General features: G+C 40.8%; 3 protein-coding genes across 6 annotated transcripts in view; 2 read left to right on the top strand and 1 right to left on the bottom strand.

Annotated features, from left to right (window-relative positions):
* Nucleotides 1-19,930, bottom strand: part of LOC112467009 — a 324,735-nt gene that overhangs the window by 151,147 nt on the left and 153,658 nt on the right. The gene's annotated exons all lie outside the window — the stretch shown is intronic.
* LOC112467013 overlaps nucleotides 1-19,930 on the top strand; it is a 278,592-nt gene that overhangs the window by 214,862 nt on the left and 43,800 nt on the right. The window lies entirely within an intron of this gene.
* Nucleotides 12,947-14,753, top strand: LOC112467014. Its single transcript, XM_025035441.1, has 4 exons — nucleotides 12,947-13,058; nucleotides 13,159-13,209; nucleotides 13,537-13,678; nucleotides 13,766-14,753. Exons 1-4 carry the CDS (start codon nucleotides 12,984-12,986, stop codon nucleotides 13,816-13,818), a joined length of 321 nt encoding a protein of 106 aa, XP_024891209.1. The 5' UTR covers nucleotides 12,947-12,983; the 3' UTR covers nucleotides 13,819-14,753.

Genomic DNA, 19,930 nt, shown 5'->3' with positions numbered 1-19,930 from the left:
ATTATATATCCTCTTTGCCCGGAATACACACGAGCGTGGTGCGAATACGAGCGGACATGTTTACGTAAATGGCGGTTTACCCAACCTCGAGCAATTTATCGCGCAACGCCTCAAAAACATAGCGGAGCACGCCATTCCTTTAGACGCGCGTGTGTCAGCCAGACAAGCGGAATTACGCGGAGTCGCTCGTGAAAATATTTTTACTCGTACGAAGACTCACTATATATTTCACGTCGCTGCAACCCGACCGAACACGAGCGGTAATGCCTTCCCCACAAGTAGGCCATCGCGTTCATCGCTTACCTGCAATCAAGCGAGAAAAATAATTATTAAATTATGCACGAAATGACGTACAGGCCTGAAGCTACATGATGGACGAGATTTTTGTTTTATGGGATCACGCAATAATGCATCACCAATTTGCAACGCTCTGCTTCACGGAAAACCCTCGATTTTACGCTTAATCGGGACTATAATTGCAGACCGAGCTTTAATTACGGCGCAAATGATAAAACCTGCATTTCGCTTGGCCTGATGCGCCGCATGCACGAGATAATCGAAGAAATACGGCTCTTCTAGTAATGGCGAACGTTCGCGCGTATATACACGAAGACTCGGGAAGATAAGGAAGAGAGATCTTGCGATTTCCGTTCGGTGGAAATTACTACGGTGATCCTCGGCTCTTAAATTGTACGCTGGTTATGGTAAGATCAACTGAGCCGTTATTCTCGAATAATCGACTGATCCAGAAAAATCCCAATTTTCAGAACAGTTATGAATATTACAGTATTATTCAAAAAGATATACTTTTCTTTAAATACAACAAAAATATTATTCATATTTTTGTAAGAACAATTAAATGAGAAGAAAAATATTTAAGAAAGATCACAAGACGCAATATTAAAAAAATTACCGTACGCGTTTTACATTCTACAATTTTATGAGATTTATTAATGTTTTTATTTTATTTTATTTTCGAAGTTTTATAAATATATGATACAAAAATATAAAAATGTTTTTTGAGCATTCAAAAGCACTGCAGAGTTACGCACAAGTATCATTTTTTATTAATTTCTACAATCAGAAATAAATCTATAGAGGAAAACGTATGGCGGAAGTCAATTGATTACCAAGAAGAGTGCAGACTCGATTATCCGCTGAAGCGATAATTACCTAATGGAAATATCCCTCAAGGAAAGGACGAGGCTAAACGGGAGGGCGATCGTCGAAGTAATGGCGGCAAATTCAAATGTATCGCTCGAATTATCCGGCTCCTAAACGCAGGCTTGTAGATACGGCAAGAGGAGGACGACAAGACGAACGCACCCTTCGCTCGTAATTCACCCTTGTTTTTACGCAACACAACGAGACTTTCACCACGAAGCACGACATTTCGTTCGCCCTATACTTCGGGCCCGTCGGCGCCCGAAAACATTTTAACCCCCCGAGTAACTGCCGGGGCCATCCCTCAACCCCCAGGGAAGAAGCAAAATAAAAGGCCACTCCGCGCGAACGAAACGAAGATCGAAGGTGCTCGCGCGAGTATTCGCGTTTCTAAATCGGCGATAAGCGAAGGGGAAAGGTCCCCCCCTTTATAAATCTCACGCGACGTCCCGTGGACGTCCTATCGCATATCTATGAGTTTGTTTATTAATTATCGCGCACCTACGACCTGCGCCCTTCGCAGACGTCTGCGCGAAGCACGCCCTGAAATTCCATCCTAATCGCAAAAGCGCGCGATTAGGGAGATCGTAATGCACGCACTCGCGCACGTTTATAGATGGACACAGATACATGTATCCAAGCGACCATTAATCGCGAATTTGTGGGTAATAAGCGGAAGTCGATAAGCTGCCTGTGGTTTCTGGGCGAGTTAGGACGAGCTAGCTAGCGAGCAAATTTCGTAAAAATGTAATATGTGTATACCAATGAAATAGAAGATAAATTAGGAATCCTAATTATAGCATACTTAATAATATCAATAATACGTAGCAATTAAAATAATAACATGATACAAAACATGATGCAAGGTAACAAATAGAACAATTACAGAGCGTTAACAATCGAAGGGCTCCGGCGCGGCGGCGCGACCGTTAACGAGATCGTTTCATTAATCTTCGAAAGCACCCTCGCGGCAAATCGCAGCCACCGCGCTAATTCCTGTGATTCAATTAGTCGCGCCTCACTTTCTCCATCGCAACACGAGTACTACGCTTTACGAGAGTCGCGTTCCAAAATTAAGATGGATTCTGCGGCTGTTTATCCCTTATCCCGACGTCTGCGTGGATGTGCTCGCGATATATTTACTCACAAAGACCTTTCGGCAGGCGGCCGTACGTCAAAGCGAACTCCTAAATCGTTACGGCAGTCTCTTCTAGTCCACCCTTATTTAACTTCCCTCAGTCAACAAGAGACGTGTAGGGCCATTCAAAAATCGTCGCGATGAAATGTCGTGTCGTTGACAACGACACGTTTTTCGGCGTATCTCTTATTCGATACATTCTACTTTACCGGAAATAAAAGAAATAGTAATTAGTCTGAAAGAGATGCGCAAACAGTCTAACTAATTGATGCACTTGTTTTAAATTACATAAAACGTTAAAATCTTTGTATAACTGTCTGTAAGTGATTACTTATAAGTATAGTGTCTCAAAAAATCTGTACCACGGTATTTCAAAAATTGGATATAGAGTACCACCCTCACAGATAATAAAAATGCTATATGAACATTTCTTTCGTAAATCCGCAAATAAATGTGCGCGCGTGGTTTTGATTATAAATATTACAAATAATTGCGTTTGCGGTAACAGCTTGCATTGTCATGCGACTGTGCGGCGCACATCCGTTCGTACAAATGCACGCACACAATGTAAAGGAGGGTCCACATTATCGAGCAAAACCGCGAGCCGAACTTCACCGCGAACCGATCATGCGTCCACATTATCGAGCCGAACCGCGAGCCGAACTTCGTTGCGAGCCGATCATGCGTCCACATTGTCGAGCCGACGGACTCGCGCGAGGCTCGCGAACCTCGAATCGAACATCAGTGCGAACCATCGCGTACTCACCCCACGAATCTGCAAGGATTTTGATGATACGAGGTTTGGCTCGCAGTGTCCCACCAAAAGTCGGTATTCTGACGAAACATCAAAAGATGCTTTTTATGATCAGATTATACGCTTTGTCGGGTGGTAGACTGGTAGTTAAGCTTCGAGCTAGACAAATAATGACAAAAAACAAAAAATGAACGATGAAAGAAAACGTGAGTAATTGCCCAGTCGCTGTATTTGATTCTATCCACGTATGTGCAGTCTACACGACTACTGGTAGACAAAATGGAATGGTCTGATAAAAAATGTTTAAAATTAATTAGTGATTATGAGCAGAAAAGATTATTATATACGGGACGCTAAAAATCCCGAACATTATAACAATTAAAAAAATGCATATTTATATTTACAATCGTATTTTTAACGTTGCAATATATATTATAAATTTATTGCGTATTTATCATAGATTTAGAGTATGTTTGTGCAATATAGTTGGTACCACTCTAAATATAGTTTTATGGTTTGAAAAGGAATTAAGCTTTGAATACAAGAAAATAATAAAAGCACGCATATGTATACACATATTTAGTCGTCTTTTCCTGTTCTCATACTTTTTTTATAAGAAGAAATAAGTAAAGAACTCGAATGTGATAGTGACATGTGCAAAAAAAAGATGACGACATTATTGGCATCTCTGCAAAAAGAAAAAGCAAAAATAAAAAAAGTATGGAAACAGGAAAAGGTGAGTGAATATATGTATATGTGCTTTTATTATTTTTCTGTATTCAAAACTTAATTCCTTTTCAAACCATAAAACAAAATTTAGAATTAATATTGCATAAACATACTCTAAACCTGTGATAAATACGCAATAAATTTATAATATATATATTGCAATGTTAAAAAATACGATTGTAAATATAAATATGCATTTTGCATACATGTATGAAGAATTTATATAAATTTTATTATAAATTTCAATACGAGATTTGACTTCAAAAAATTTTAACTCATGTTCGCGGTTCGCGATGGAGTTCGATTTGAGGTTCGTCTGCAAGTTCTGCTCGAGGCTCGGTTCGGGACTCGGTTCGCGGTTTGGCTCGATAATGTGGACCCTGCTTAATGCTGCATGAAATACGCTTTCGAATAGACTTTTCTCGTATACGAGACGCGGTATGCGACTGCTAGCGCAATCGACAAAAGCGCGCATCCATTCGCTTAATTAAGCGCTTATTATTAATTAGTCGCTTCCAGCAAGCTGACGCGACAACCGGAAACGAATAGGACGTCAAGGTGTCGCAGCCGTTGATCAAATTTGTCTACTTTCCCCCTTTGTGTACTCACTCAGTCGCGGCACGTTATTCGACGAAACAAATGGCACGCCGAAAAATTACGGAGCGCAATTAATGCATATTTTAGCGTAATGTATCAGAGTAACATTTCAACGCAAGATCCGGTGCGATGTTATTTATCGGCAAACCCGGATGAACGCGCGATTATATCTCATCAATATCATGTCGCGTCATTAATTTCTGCAAATATAAATCACATTTGAAAATATTTTGAAAAAATTGCGCTAAACCATGTATCAAAATACATTAATATACCGTAATATACATATTATTGCCGCATAAATTAATATGCAAAGGTTAATTTTTATAATATCTTCTCCATTCAATTTTCAATATTTCAATATAATCGCCATAATTAAAATTCCCTGCGAGCAAAAGCGATTTAAATTAAGGAATAATCAATTTTGCTTTCCCAATTTATAATCACTTAAAATATAAAATCCATTAGATATTTTCATCGATAAAATATAAGAATCATAGGATGAGATGATAATAATCCGGATTTTCTTGAATTTTTTATATCTCAAAGGTCTTCACACCATGAACGTGATAGGGCGATCCTCGTCTATTTTGGCACGCGTAGTTAAGACCTCGTAATCCCACGTGTCCTTCCACGTTTCTGTGTCTCGCTTATCACCGCCGTTCTTTCCCCTTTGTGCCGTCCCGCAAATAAATCCTTGCGGTCGTATCCTGGAGGGGGATTAATACGCGGCCCAATTAAGGAAGAGAGGCCCCGAAAGAGCCGTTAATTTATATAGATCAGGATCACGAGGTTGAAAGAAACTATTACAGTCTTCTGTCTCCATCCTCGCGTTTTGTTTCCTGCCAATTAAAATGAACGTCATGGATTCAATCATCCTTCGCGACATTCGCTACTTTATCTTTGATCTACAGATTGCGAGAGACAGCCGATTTCCACTATCTCCACGAACAAGACTCGCGTACGTGCCGATGGAAAGAACTATTTCGATATGGCGCGTTTCTGACCGAATGAGTCTCGGAAAAAGGAGGATAATTTGATCGTCGCTGTGCGTCCGAGGGATCGTTCGCGAATGTGGACAACTAGACACAGTTATAGCGAGACGGAAGAGAGAGAAAGAGAGAGAGAGAGAGAGAGAAAGAGAGAGAGAGAGAGAGAGAGAGAGAGGGCGAGCTACTAAGCCACTTATCGAGAGAGAGCCACTGGCTGTAGAAGATAGTTGTCGCCGAGGGTTTCGACAAACTGCCCTACTCGTGGAAGACCCTTGTCTCTTCGGGACCGTTCTACGACGTGCGATAAGTCTTACTACCAAGTATCCGACAGGTTCGTCCGAATCGATGGCCTTTAAGACATTCTGGAGCGTCTGTCGCCCGCTCTTCCATTAGACGCGTTTCCCATATCGAGAAGGAAAAACCATCGTCGTCGTCGTCGTCGTCACGCTGAAATTTCTTCCCCGCTGCAAATTTCTACTGTCGGATGACAGAGTAGTAAGATTTATTATTCTACTGTCCCCCCCGCGACTCTTTCCTATCTGCAGAAATTCTCGTCGGTGGTTTCTTCGTAACCATTTCATTTCGTAACTATTTCAAGGTTCAGATTCAATCCTTTCGTCGTCAGAGATGTTGAAACAACATATAGTTGTATCAGCAGCAAGATAATGATTAGTATATTATTTATTGATATTAATGATAAATAACATATCGTTGAGAAACTAATTTCTCTGTGGCGTTAATAAATTAAATCTGAGAGAAAAGCACAGAAGTACAAGATTCCTTAAATATCGCATCTAAAATTATTTTCGTACAATATCCATGATTTTTCTTTCTACTAACTCGATAAAATCTTAATGTTAACTTTGCAATAACTTTACATTGTATTATTTGAATCGGATTGAACAAACCAATATTTTTTATGAAAAATTCTAGAAATTCTCCCTAAAAATTTTCCCTAAAGTATATAACATTTGAAAGGATAAAAGAGAGTTATTTTGTTTAACGTAGCCTTTTCAGCAACGGAAGTCTAAATCCAAAGTGCTCAACGATGACGGAGAGATTCGTATTCACGGCAGAGTTTGCGTTTTCTTTCGAGGTCTACGCGACGCGATCAACTCGACGCAAAAAACACGAAAGATATCCGAACACGATACTCCACTTCGAGAATCTCGACGACGGCACGCTGCCCAGGATTTCCTCTTTAGACGGCGGGAAGTATAGTATCCTTAAGCCGCGCCAGCGAAATATATCCGCCGTCGTGCTTTCAGGCCTCCTCTTCGCCATAGATTCGCGGGAAGATTCCCATAACGTCTCTACAGAAAGGATGCAGTTTTTCAAAGAGTAGGTAATCCTTATCGCGCCGATCTAACCGTAAGTCTCCGAAATGAAGTGAAATTGATATTCATTAAATGATCGAATTGGATGGAGAGTCATATAACAGCCGAAATAGAAAAAAAAAATTTATATTAAATTTTTTAATATTTAAGTAATTTATAAAAAAGAGAGAGAGAGAAAGATTGCTATTTATTAAGCGTTCTAGGATCGCAAAGGAAAAAAATGAAAATTATAAAGAGAAAGAGGAGAGCGACAGATAATTCAAGTATCCTAATATTATTGTTATATATATGCATCTATTAAATTATTCAATTATTTCATGAAAACATTTGCATGTTTTTCGCGAATATTTTTATTCCATGCTCCGTCAACAATATTTCTCTCATTAATGTCTCTCTCCCGAATATTTACCGATATTCGGTACGTGAATACAACTTTCGAAAGGAGGATCTCTTTCAGAGAAATGTCTGTACCATTACGGAAATTCACTGCTCGCATACGGCGCGTTATTACACAGCGCGTATAGATATCGATACGAAAAGGCCTGAAAGCACGAGGCACGAATAAGGCCATAAATAGCGTAAAGCAACTGGTATACAATCGAGATACCCTTGCAGATTAAGTCACGAACTTTCTCGGCCAGGTATATTTATCGTGCCTCCGAGTATGTGTATCCATAATGTCTACGATGGATACACTTGATATATGGAGAATCCGCGAACCAAATAGACGTGTTTGGTGAATAATAATCTTGCTCGAAAACAGAAGCGAATTCCTTTCTTTTCAGTAATAGAAGAAAACATCCTGCGTCCTGTTTATATAAAGAAATAGTTTCCTGACTGGATACATCGGGAGTGAAAGGGTTAAATAACCCCTACGTATTTTCGTAGCGATTGCAACAGAAAGGGCTGCGATTGGCCATGTCAGAGTGATGTTCACGCGTGACGTATGGGGAGATATTAGAAGCTTCGCGGCTGTTCTCCGCGGACCGGCCGGACAAATGGATAGAATTCAATGCCGGCGAACGTTTCCGTAGCCCCCTTATTGCTCCCCCGGGATACTCCCTGAGGGATGCCCGCCGAAATTAGTCCATATTATTTTGGTGAGTGAGAGGCGCGAGGGCGGAAACTGTTAGGCGGCCGGTTCACTACCTACCCGAAAGACGACAAGGCGTCGACGGGGAAAGACGAATTGGTTTTTCGTGAATCTAGGGTAAGCCGTTCGATCTGATTTCATGTGTGACACATCCCTGAGTAAAGGAATCCCCAGAAAAAATGTTGTAAAATTGTACGTGGTCGTAAAACGCGCAATTATCACGAAAATTCAAGTTTCATACATAACGATTCAAATAATTATAATTAACGAAATTATATTTCTTATCACTTTCGTTTTACACTTCTAGTTTTAATCATAAGTATTCGCGGAAAAAATTTAAAATATCGACGAATGAGATTCGATCAGAGCTCTAATCTAAACAAAGTCTCTCCGTAAGTTTTACCGCCTCTCATTGTTACTTCAATCATAAGACAAAAGCATCACTCGCTCGTTAGAGAGTCGAGACGTGGGGACGAGACCGCTACGCGTCAGGGCTGCTTTAAACATGATGGGGGCACGTCGTATCTACCGCAGGACCCAATCTCCGTCCCGCATTAGTTCCATCGATAACGATATGTCTCGAACACACACACTCATCCTCGTTTCAGTCGTATGCACGCCGGCTTAATCGTTACGTAAGTGCATCACGAAATGCTGGTCGCTATCTCTTTGTGAACGAGGGGATAATCGCTTCAATTAAACCGCTTTTCGATGGATTCCGCGTGCGTGCACGCATATGCACGCACGCGTCTCGTTCGGGTAGATTCCGTACCGTGTGCGATCGATATCACTAATGTCCTACCGCACGATATAGTATAACGATATCGAATAATTTTCGCAGGACCTTTTATCAGTCAGGCCGTTTAAATAAGGGCGTTGGATTTTTGTCATTAATCATCATTTGCCGGATCTTGTAGCGACGATCGAAGTTGAAGCGTGTTATTTTCGGATTATTTCGCCGATGAACAGATTGGGACGGGATAAAGATTGCATTCGCCCGACGTGCGATAATGTCCGAGAAAAAATCTATGAAAACAAATTGTGACGCCGTTCATGGAGCCTGCGCGCACCTCACGCCGATATATCGGATTTTCATCGTTTTTTTATCTTTCATTTTTATATATAGCCATATAGGTATATAAAAAAAATATTACATTCCGCTCGCCGACGGTATTGGTTATTAAACGCTTTCGAATGAATACTGCATGAGCGTGCCGCGTTCGAGAATATAACGTCCCTGTGTTGTATCCACTCGCCCATACGTGAACACGTGCACACACTCGAGCACGATCTGCGACTGGCGTTAAATAATTTTTTGCTTTTCACAAAGTGAAAAATGTGATATCCGTAAAAAGTAATCCGCTTGTCCGAGCGGTAATCAGATGAACCGATTTAGATCGGACATACACTCGATCGCAAAAGTCTAATATGGGACTTAAGAAAAGTGTGAAAAAGTGTCGGAATTAATATCGATCTATTTGGACTTCCTTGAGAGATGCGCTTGGCAATTTAAGACTGAAGAATAAAAGAAAGAGAGAGAGAGAGAGAGAGAGAGGAGCAGAAAGAGCAATAGTGTTGTACGTTAAGAGCATAGTCTAAATATACAAACGAATCCCGACGAATCTGAGATTCGTTTTTCTCGCATTTGCTCTCGTCTCGCGTGCAACATCAACCGTTTAACGCGACAACGAAACAGATCGTTGTTTTACCTTTTTCGACCATGCTTCCACGAAAACGTTCTTCCGCGATTAACAAGATTCGCTTCTGGAAAGTGTAAATGAGCAAGACTGCAAAGCGAGTGCACAAAATGATATGCTACGTTTCTTCAGATTTTTAAAAGAACTTTTGAGAGAAGGAATTAATTCTATAATATTTATCAAGATTTTTTCGCCAATAATACAAGTCATTGATAATTTTGATGTCTGATAATAATGATTGTTTAAAAATCTAAATATTTCCGTAAATTAAAATTCTGGAATTCAGAAGAATGAGAAAATATAATATTATATTCTCTTATTTATCATTTATTTTATCTGTTTAATCATAGCAATTAATCAAATTTTTGCAAAGATTATGTTCAAATAATGAAAGATCGGTAGATGAGAAAGAATGTGTAAAACACTATATAAAAATACTGCAAACCATCTTACATACATAAAATAAATGCGTAGATTCGGACAGTCTTCAAGTTAAAAAGATTATACCTGGCAGTGTTACGTTAGTTGTTGCTATAATTGCTTGAGTTAGAATTATTAAACGGATTCGTGACAGAGCAGTGTTACGCCAGTTATTGCTATAATTGCTGAGTTAGCATTATTAAACGGATTCGTGACAGAGTAGCAGAAAGCTTGTACTCTCTCTCGAGTATTTAGCCCTATATCCTGAAGTTTATGAGATTTGTGCTTTGTTACTATTCTCAAACGGATGTCTAGACTTGCCGTTTACCGCGGAAAAGTTCAAAATTACCTTTCCCGGGGTATTACCTACTACAGCATTCATTCATCATTCACAACCTGTCGTCTGGACCGTGACTGTTCCAACTAATTTGGTCCGCGCATTTCTTTCCGCGGAGTCAACGAGCGCCAAGAAAAGCCCGCAGCTCTGTTTGCTTTTGTTCTTTTGAACTATTTCCAATTTGTTTTCCCGAAGCAGTCAACAACTCGAACAAACCAGCTTCTTTTGTCGAACGTTTCGTCCCCTCACTCGTGCATAAATAAAGTAGATCGGTGGATTGAAGACATGACATTTATGAGTTTGACTATCACGTATTCATTTAAAATTCATCCTCACGCCGTTAAAATCTACATATATTATAATAATAAGAGATAGTAGAATTCTCGTATATTAAAACCACATTTTTTCATATTTTTCTCAAGTTTCTTGGACTTTTGTAACCGAGTGTATGCCCGATCTAAACGGTTCATCCGATTACCGCTCAAACAAGCGGATTACTTTTTACGTACATTTTAGATTTTAGAATTCTAATAAGATCAGAACGGTGCGAATTCAAAAATTCGATCGAGATTATTGTGCAGCATATTGTCTTATTTTTAATTTTTATGCTTTTACATTTGCGATAAAATAACGACATTTTGATCCTTCAATAATGGGTAACCGCTAAGCAAGCAAATCATGCTATAGAGCTGTAGTAAAATAAAGATATGAAACGGGGTACTGGCGATAGAGTGAGCGAGTTTGTTTAACCAACGGTTAGGGCAGTACTTGGTAGAGTATTATTTGCTAAGCTAATGAGTAGTTTCCACGTTGTTCGACAATCAACGAAGGTGAACAAAGGACGTCCGGTCACGTCGACGGACCGTCGAGGACTCTGCCACCGTCTAATTTGGACTCCTTCACACGACAACTTCGCTAACAGTAGTGCCGATGCTATGTAAACAACCGCACTTCCCTCGCTATTAAGCATGTAGTGTTAAGAATTAACCACCCGAGAGCATACACGGTGTAATGGTAGTGGACACACCTGATAAAGAACGCAATATTTTTTTAAAAATAAGTTAAATGAAGTTTTGCATTAACTTTTTTGCCCTCTCTTCTAATTTTTCTTTATTTCGTGTGTCTTTCTCACAGAAAAGCTGCCTCTTTCATCCAATATTTGAATAATAATTCTTACAGCAAAAACATGTAATTTTTTAATTAACTAATTTAATTCAAATAATTTTATTGTAATTCATATTTAATCACAAACATTGAGAAACTTTAGGCACGTTTTAGGGGAAATGCAGTAATAAATCTTCCTCTATAATATTCTGTTTCTGAATTAATGATGTAACAAGAACAAGATATTAATGATCGAAGCAAACATGTGGAAGCCACGAATTTATCCAGCAACCATACGTGCAGATATATCGACACGAATGAAAGCGTTCTCTCAAAGACAGATAACGAGGCAGCGAAAATAACGATATGCGCGATGCCGAGCGTGCAATTTCCTAATGTGGCCATTTCGCCGGCGGCTGAAAACATCTTTGATTATTCACGTAATAAGCGGACGGCACATGAGTTAAAGTGCTAATGGGATGTGTGATAATCATTCGGACGCGACTAAGGAACACGGAAGGGCCAGGCGGCCCTTCAGCATGCGGTGCAGTTTTTACTCTTTCCCGCCGGATTTTCCACGCTGGCTTTCCCTCTTTTTGTTCCACAATAACCGCAACGTACCTTGCTAACAAAGTTAATGGCGCGCGACTGATTAAAGGTTTTAATCCCGATGTCCGTAACTCCGGTCCTTCTTCTTCTTCTTCCGCGCGTATTTTCGTTCGAGGAGACAAAAATAAAAGGCAACGGCCTCTTTGTTCGCGGCCGATTGTCGAGAGCTCGTCGGTCATTAAAGTCGATCTCCGATGAAAAGTCGCCGGTCGTATTGTCTCACTTGCAGCCGCGCGAGAAAACGCGAAAATGCATACTGCACTCGTGGGATCGGAGCATCGGAAAACGAGCGTCTTGTATTTCTTATTTTACGGAAGGATAGCGCGGTAGTCCGCGGAAAATGCACAGTAAGTATCCTCTCTGTCTCCCGAGGACTCGAGGAGAGACTGAAAATATATATCTCTTAAGGGAATACTACGAAATCGAATAAAGATACGTAGACATCGCCGGCTTACAAGCAACGCGATCGTAACGTTTCGAAATAATCGATAAGATATCTTTTATTGCTATCGTGCAGTTACGCTGCAGTGAACACTGACGTGTTTCTAGGAGAAAATGCTTTCGTTCGTTAAATTAAAATGCATTAACTTTTTACAAGTCTTACTTTAGTCGAAAACATTTTTCGTTGATAAGATCGATTGGAACATTTTAAAACGGCCGTAGAATTAAGATAGCAAAAGACCCATTTTTATCCGTGCTCGGGAAAATTGCGCGACACCGACATACTTTACGACGTGCTTCTCTTTTTTCTAATTTAGATAAATAAACGCGAAAATGAGCTGTGAATCCCACGGATACTTAGCGCAACGTCGGAAATCATCTACGTTTGCGTAATTTCCGGTCGAGTTAAGAGAAGCGTTGGCAATCCGTTTTCCGAAGGCGCGCGCTTTAACGACGCTTCGATAAGAACACGCTGATGGAACAATTTCGCAAGCAGCGCTTTGGGATTGGGTATAAAGGGCGCTCGCGCGTCGTGAAACGTCGCAATTCTGTTAAACGCGTCTCGCCCAGCATGTACCGACTTCTTCTCTTCGCGTTGTTAGTACACACCGTTTCGGCCGAGTCATGTTTCATTCAGAACAAAAAGGTACGGAGAATCGATTTAATCTTGCCGTTCAGACGCACCGTGCAGGCTATAGTCTTACACAGTGATTATGTGATAATCTCACTTGGTCGTTCCATCTTAGGGAAAACCGGACATTCAGGTGATCGAATTGGACGACTCCAGCAAAGACTCCGTGAGTAATCGCGTTAATCGATTTCACACGTCATAATTCCTTCCTATACCTGTTGCGATTTTTCCAAAACCTTTAATCGCGATTTTGTGTCAATATCGCATTTCTGAATTTGATATATTCCCACACTGAGAAGAAAAGTTGTTAACTTGATTTGAAATTAAATACGACATATTAAATCTAACATGACGTAATTTGACTTAAATACTTAAATATTTCAATTAAAAAAATATTAATCAGTCGAACGCATTTAGTCAAGTTAACAACTTTTTTTCTCAGTGCACGATTATCCTGCAATAATATTAACATTAGTTGCGTGTGTTTTCTAAGAGCGAATCAGAAATCGTGTCTCTACATCTGCCAGACAGACGAAGAAGGGAAATCATCAAGATTGATAATCAGAAGGAACGCCACTGCAGAAGCGATGATGATTGCGGTCCAGGATTAGTCTGTTTAGCACATTTGACCTGCGGTATGTAATACGGACTTCCACGGATCAAAATTTGCAGCCGTAACTACATTACTTGAAATAAATAATCAAACATCTTTTCTTGCGCAGTAAAAGGAACGCGGCGAACTGTAGATTCTCTAGGAGCGACCGCTGTCAATTAAAAATTTGGACGATGCAATAAAGAGGTGATAGAGTCTCTATGTGCATGACGACAGTATGCCGATAAAATTTTTCGCCTCACTGCCCTTGCCGAACAATAAGCGCGTTCGCATCAATCGAATGATCGATTTCCTATCATCGCCAATATCCAGCGGATATCTGTTTGCTTATCTGTATTTCGCGCGCCGATGAAATTTCCCGCTGTACATCCATCCATTGTCAACGCATGAATATAACATAAACCCGAAAAAAATCGGACATTTAATGGCGACCCCGGCCGCGGCCGCGGACGCATGTAGTAAAGCGGTTAAGTTACATTTTACACGCGGATTCGGAACACCAGCGAGGATGTATACGACCGGCGTAAAAGCTCTCCGCCCCTTCTCCGCCTTCAAAAGCAGAAAAAAAAACAAACAGTATCGTCGGGGAAACATATGGCGCCGTACGATAGGGACTCATTAACGGCGGAGAAACGGAGCAATGCGAGTGAGGAGCCGTAAGAAAGGAGGGTTAGCCCTCTCGTCGTCGTAAATTTAGTGGGAACCAACTGCTTTCGCCTGCAAGCTCTGCTTGCAGGCCCCGCCGCAACCGCAACCCCGATCGAAACGGTGCGGCGCCGTTGAAAAATCTTACTGTGCATTAGAGATTTACACTCGAAATCAATTAGCTCCTAATTGACACGGATGAGACCGCGCAACCCGCCGCGCGAGTTTATTGGGAAACCATCGAATATTGGCAACACGCCGTTTCATAGAAGTTGGTCCCGATATCGTTTGGGAGATTGTCGTCAGCACGAGAGACTTTTCGATGTAAACTTTTATTGCGGTATAAATAATAATAAATACCCCGGGTGATGGCTATATTAGTCAAATATTGTAACGAATTTTAACGTTAACCATGTAACAATGTAAAATAAATGTTGCATACCTCAAAGTTATTCATGTCTCTGTTAAAAGCTAATCAATTTATTCATCGTTGCTCGATCTGTGCGTTTGGCGATGCAAAAATAAATGTCGTGTTCAATAACGTACGGGGAATCGCGGCCCCGACGAGAGCAGCCAGTTGGTGTCTCGTAAAACCTCACGAAACTCAACGGCGCGGCGCGGAAAGATTTACGATTCCAGCAAGAAGAAGCGTAACATCCGTAATATCCTTTCTTCGTGAAGAGGTGGACGGTGATTTTTCATGCGGGCCATTCTTCTCTCGTCACGAGGCTTCGTTTAATTTTATTTTAATACGAAAAAAAATGGATCTCCTATAGCGCGCGTAACGACGGCGAAGCACCCGGGACCCGAGGAGAATCGCGAGAGCGAGACGATCGTAAATATTTGCGCAACTGGTAACACGCGCGGCCAAATTTCGGGCACGTCAAAATATTTAAAGCCGACGGTGCAATTAGCGAGACTCGTCTTTATTCCTGTGATCGGCGTCGCAGGCGCCAGTTCTTTCACTCGTCATTTTCTATCTGCGAAAAAACGATTCGTTTTTTTTTGTTTCGCACATGAGAAGGCACGTTTTTGACATTTTTAATCTGTCAATCAGACTAGAAAATCTAAACTGATACATTGGCTGACATTTTCTCGATAGTTTTTTTTATAGCTCGTAAAAAGTGATAAGCATTTCAATCATATTACATCGACGTTGATTAATGTTAATCCTGATTAACATTAATCAATGTCGCATTCTCTTCCTTTACTTATTACATATCATTGCTAGAATTATAAAGCAGAAAAGAAATAACACCTTTTAAGCTAAGATTAAATTCAACATACATTTTATATCGTTGAAATCCGCGCTTTACCTGTTTTGCTGCAATTTATATTCCATTAATTCAGTTATATTTTGTGAAAAATATACTGCGCGTGGAGAACTAAAATGCACAGAAGTTTATTTTGAGCGACGATAATGAGTCATTTCGCAGGGAGTCGACGAAAAATAGGCGTCACGAGAGAAAAATTCCGACACGCCGACCCGAGACTGCGAAACGGGTCGCGTTTTTCTGCGCTCGATTTAAACGTCGTCTACATGACAGGCGTGAAACCACCGCGCGCGCATTCGCGCGTGTACCGCGCGTAGATCGCGACGAGCCGTGGCGGACTCGTCGTTTCTCGCCTATGCCGCGCATCCTTTTTCCTACGGATTTTATTTATCGTACGAATGATTCCAACGACGACGGAATAAATCGGCCATGTCTCGCGTCGCATGCGCGTAGAAAAGAGTGAAAATAAAATCTCGGTTGGCGGAGAATTCCGAGCGAAAATGCTGTTAAAAGATAGCTCGCTTTATATTCAAGAGAGAATAGAATTCCCTTATTTACCTCTACACCGTGTGTGCGCGCGCGCGCGCGATATAAGATTAAAAAACCAATATATAAAATTAAAAACCAATTTTAAATATCTTATATATAATGCATTACATATAACGTAAGTCTCCGAGACTTCAACAAATGAGTAGAAAAATAAATTCGTAATGGATTTATTGAAATTTATAGTCTTATAAAAAATTATTATCACTAGAAATGCACATATTACACAAAATACGTTGAAAAACTCGGATTTCAAGCATTTGTATTATCGAACGAGAATACACCGTGGCGATTAGATATTGAATGTCGTCAGTTAACTTATAGGGCCGAGTTCATTTTTCACGAGGCGAATTCCTCGCGCACGTTCACGTGGAGCGTTACGCGATGGACGTCTGGAGCGGTACACTTACACGAGACATAATATACGTCGGACCGAGGACCGTAACTGTCCCCGTATATTATGTCCCGCGTGTCCGGAGACACGCGTTCCAACCGAGTGTATCCGTGCCAAACAATGTCCCGGAATGTCAGAGCCTAAACGATTCCTCGTGTCTGCAGTTATTTCGACAATTAATCGTTCGCAAACTCTCGCTCAGACGCTTTATTTTTTCCTCTCCCTTTTCCTCTCGTTCTCCATCTTATCTACTTTCCGATCAAATTAGATTGCATCGAAATTATCTCTAGACCTATTAAATAATCTTGAGATTGAATCTTGCCTTGGGGCCTAGCAATTTCATTGTCTTCAGGGAATTATTAATTAAATTAGATTATAATCAAAGCTGTAATCGCAATAAACAAAAAAATTTTAACTAAATCAAATATCTTGAGCACACACAGGTCTGAAGATTATATCAAATAAGTTACTTCTTAAACATTTTTTTAAACGTTTCAAAATTTCTTAAACATTAAATAAAACTTGGAGTGTAGTTATCTGAAACTATTTCTCTCGTTAAACTTCTTTCGCTCTGGCATAATGTTGAATCAACTGGCGCAATTTCATCCCGACTTGCCGCTTGCGCTATCTCACGGTTCCTGCAGCATGCTAGAAAATCCTCCCTGAGGACGAGGATGCTAAGATGACGACGGCTTTTAACGATCGTACCTCTACGGCGGCAAGTATCGTAAGGTTTCCTCGCAGTCGAGCAGAACGGGAGGCGTCTTCTTCCCGCGAAAGTATCTGGAAAAATTCCTTCTTCCCCTCCCCGTCGAAAATTCAGACGCGCATAGTCGACAGTCGGAAGGGATCGTGACCCTTTTAAGATCCGCCTGCATTCCTACATTCTGCCATTTCTGTTTTTCGCGGCTTGATCCGAGATTGCTACGTTTGCTTCACTTTGCAATGTAGCGAATAGACCGCTATCGATCAATGCCGCAAATATATAAAATGTATAAAATCTCGATTATGTAATATCGGGAAGACTTGAAATGCTATTTTAATTTATTGATACTTGAAATGTTGCGGAGATTTATAATCGATTTTTTAGGGTAATGTCATTTTACTATCAGCTTTCTTTTATTAAACATTCTATCAAATAAACATGTCGATATTAACTTAATAAAGATGGAATCACAGTTAGACATAGGACGCAATATGAAATGACGTTCATTGATCGTTACATGCTGGTCTACGACACATGTAGGTACTTGTCACCGTGTCGATAAAATGTGGCAATGGTATTCGCGATCTACTCCATGAAATTGTTGGTACTACTCGTGTTAATCGCAGCGCGCTGGAAAAACTCGCATTTTGTGGAGAACGAAAAAGTATGCGAGTGATCCGCCGTTGGAATTAGCGTTCTTCTTGGTTTCACAGAGCGCTCGCATTTCGTTCGACATTTCGTGACCGAAAAGCCTTTCGCATAAAGAACATTTTTACGTCGTCGGAACGTCGCGCAGCTCGATGCGAAACGTTTATGTACGTGTATTAAAAAATTCTTCTCTCGAAATTCCCGGGAATCCAATCTTTTTCCTCCTCGACAGTACGGCGTGCTCGTTACCGGGACGTGCGCAGTCACGAGACACGGAAGAGGCTGTCGTGGAAATAGAGTGTAAGCTCTGAGAGGAGATTCGCGAAGCTGAGAGACAGACACACGCGTGCATATAAACAGAATGAGCGAGCAAGTTGAATGCAGAGATAGAAAAAGAGCAAATGAGAGAGGAATGAATTTTATAGAGCGGAACCGGTGTGAGAGAAAAAAAGAGAGAATCATAGTAGGATTTAATATCTGAAGTTAAGTCCTCTCAGAATGCTATACATAAAAAATAAATCGTGGTCAATGAATATATAAAAGCATCGCCCGGAGATATTACATATTCTAATAATGTATAAAGGATATGTGCTTCCTCTATATTCTTTTAATTATTAATAGTTGTTTTATTAATATACATTAGTTATTGAACGATTAAAATAAAATATTCTCTTATTATGGGTTTTATCTTCCGATTTAATTTATACAAACATTAAATTCTAACGTTAGTCATAAAGTAGAAAGGATTTTAAGACCGACAATGATGTTCACTCGCACGTCAAGGAAGCCAATGGATTTCGTAAATTATAGCGAAGAAAATAAAGAGGATAAGAGAGCTTCTGAGCCAGATTTTAAGTATGATTTAGCGCGTGCGAGAAAATAGTAGTGTAAGCAAAGCGCGATGTTTTCCCGGCATCGCTCATCCGCGTAACTGCCGGCTGATACGCGATACGCTTACTCGACTCGATTCCCTAAAACGTCGCCCTAACTCACTCGCGACCGCCCACAATTCGTCGTCCTGGGACTTGTTAAACGCCCCAGTGACGCTACAAAGTCGCCACGAGTGCGAAGGAGAGCGATTCGTTTCGTAGAATGGCACGGGTGTATATCAGCCACTTCTGCGGCGCTTTCACAAAACGATCCGCTCACCGGTTGCACGATCGATCGAATCATGTTGTGCCGCGGTAACGTAATTTACCGAAGCACTTAGTAACTCAGTATCGCGTAGAAAACCGCTTCATCGACGTGCTCGCCAAGCGATCCTTTCTCTCGCCACCTTGTTTTTATTCTGATATCTATGCGTGTGAAAAAGAACGCCGATGCAATATGTGCAAAGTTACTTGAAATTTTCGATTTGAAAAGATAAATAGCGCTATATTCTCGTGAATCTACACGCTGAATCCAAGTCCACTCGCTGATAAAATTAATATTTATTTTGAATATATCGAAAATTGACTATACATTTTACAATTGGAAATTTATTGTGGTCTTTATTTATTTAAGAATTCTCGATAACTTAATCGTATATATATAAAATATCGATCGTAATAACGTTGGTCGAACGAAAAACAGAGAGAAAATCCGGAAAATCTGCGTGAGAAAGAAAAACGTGCGGGAGAATGCCGTAGGAGGAGGAACACAGGGAAGGAAATGAACGATCCTGTTAGCCGTTGCACGGAAGTCATAAAGAGCCGGCAAATCTTTTCATTATCGCGCCGCGTAAGTGATACGTATATCATACTAAAGGGGCTATTTCGCGGGGCATTATATCCCGGGAGAAACGAGCCCGATCCCGAGCTCGCGCGCGAGCAACCGCGCGGCGGCGGACGCACTTTTTTCCGCAGCCGCCGCGTCGCTGCGTAAGTGCGTGCGGGAATTAAGCCGGGCCATTTCTCTGGTTTTCGTCTACATTCTCGCTTTGTCCTTCTCGCACCGTGCTATCGCACGGCATCCCTTAGTGTCCTTTTATCATTCTCTTCCATCCCTTTATATCGGCCCTCCGTTTCTCCGACGTTGCTATCGAGAAAAGAACTGAGTTCTCTTTACGAGCGTTAACGCGCG

The sequence above is a fragment of the Temnothorax curvispinosus genome, unplaced genomic scaffold (assembly GCF_003070985.1).
Source record: "Temnothorax curvispinosus isolate PA1 unplaced genomic scaffold, ASM307098v1 QBEX01016800.1, whole genome shotgun sequence".
NCBI classification, from domain to species: Eukaryota; Metazoa; Arthropoda; class Insecta; order Hymenoptera; family Formicidae; genus Temnothorax; species Temnothorax curvispinosus.
Note: the sequence above shows the minus strand (reverse complement) of the source record. Positions and strands in the feature narration are given on the sequence as shown.

Bases quoted from the DNA above. Each gene is read 5' to 3' on its own strand.
- LOC112467014 (XM_025035441.1), top strand. From the start codon at position 12,984: ATGTACCGACTTCTTCTCTTCGCGTTGTTAGTACACACCGTTTCGGCC. The intron at 13,059-13,158 runs GTACGGAGAATC...GTTCCATCTTAG, and splicing joins GTTTCATTCAGAACAAAAAG to GGAAAACCGGACATTCAGGT. The intron at 13,679-13,765 runs GTATGTAATACG...TTTCTTGCGCAG, and splicing joins TTTAGCACATTTGACCTGCG to TAAAAGGAACGCGGCGAACT.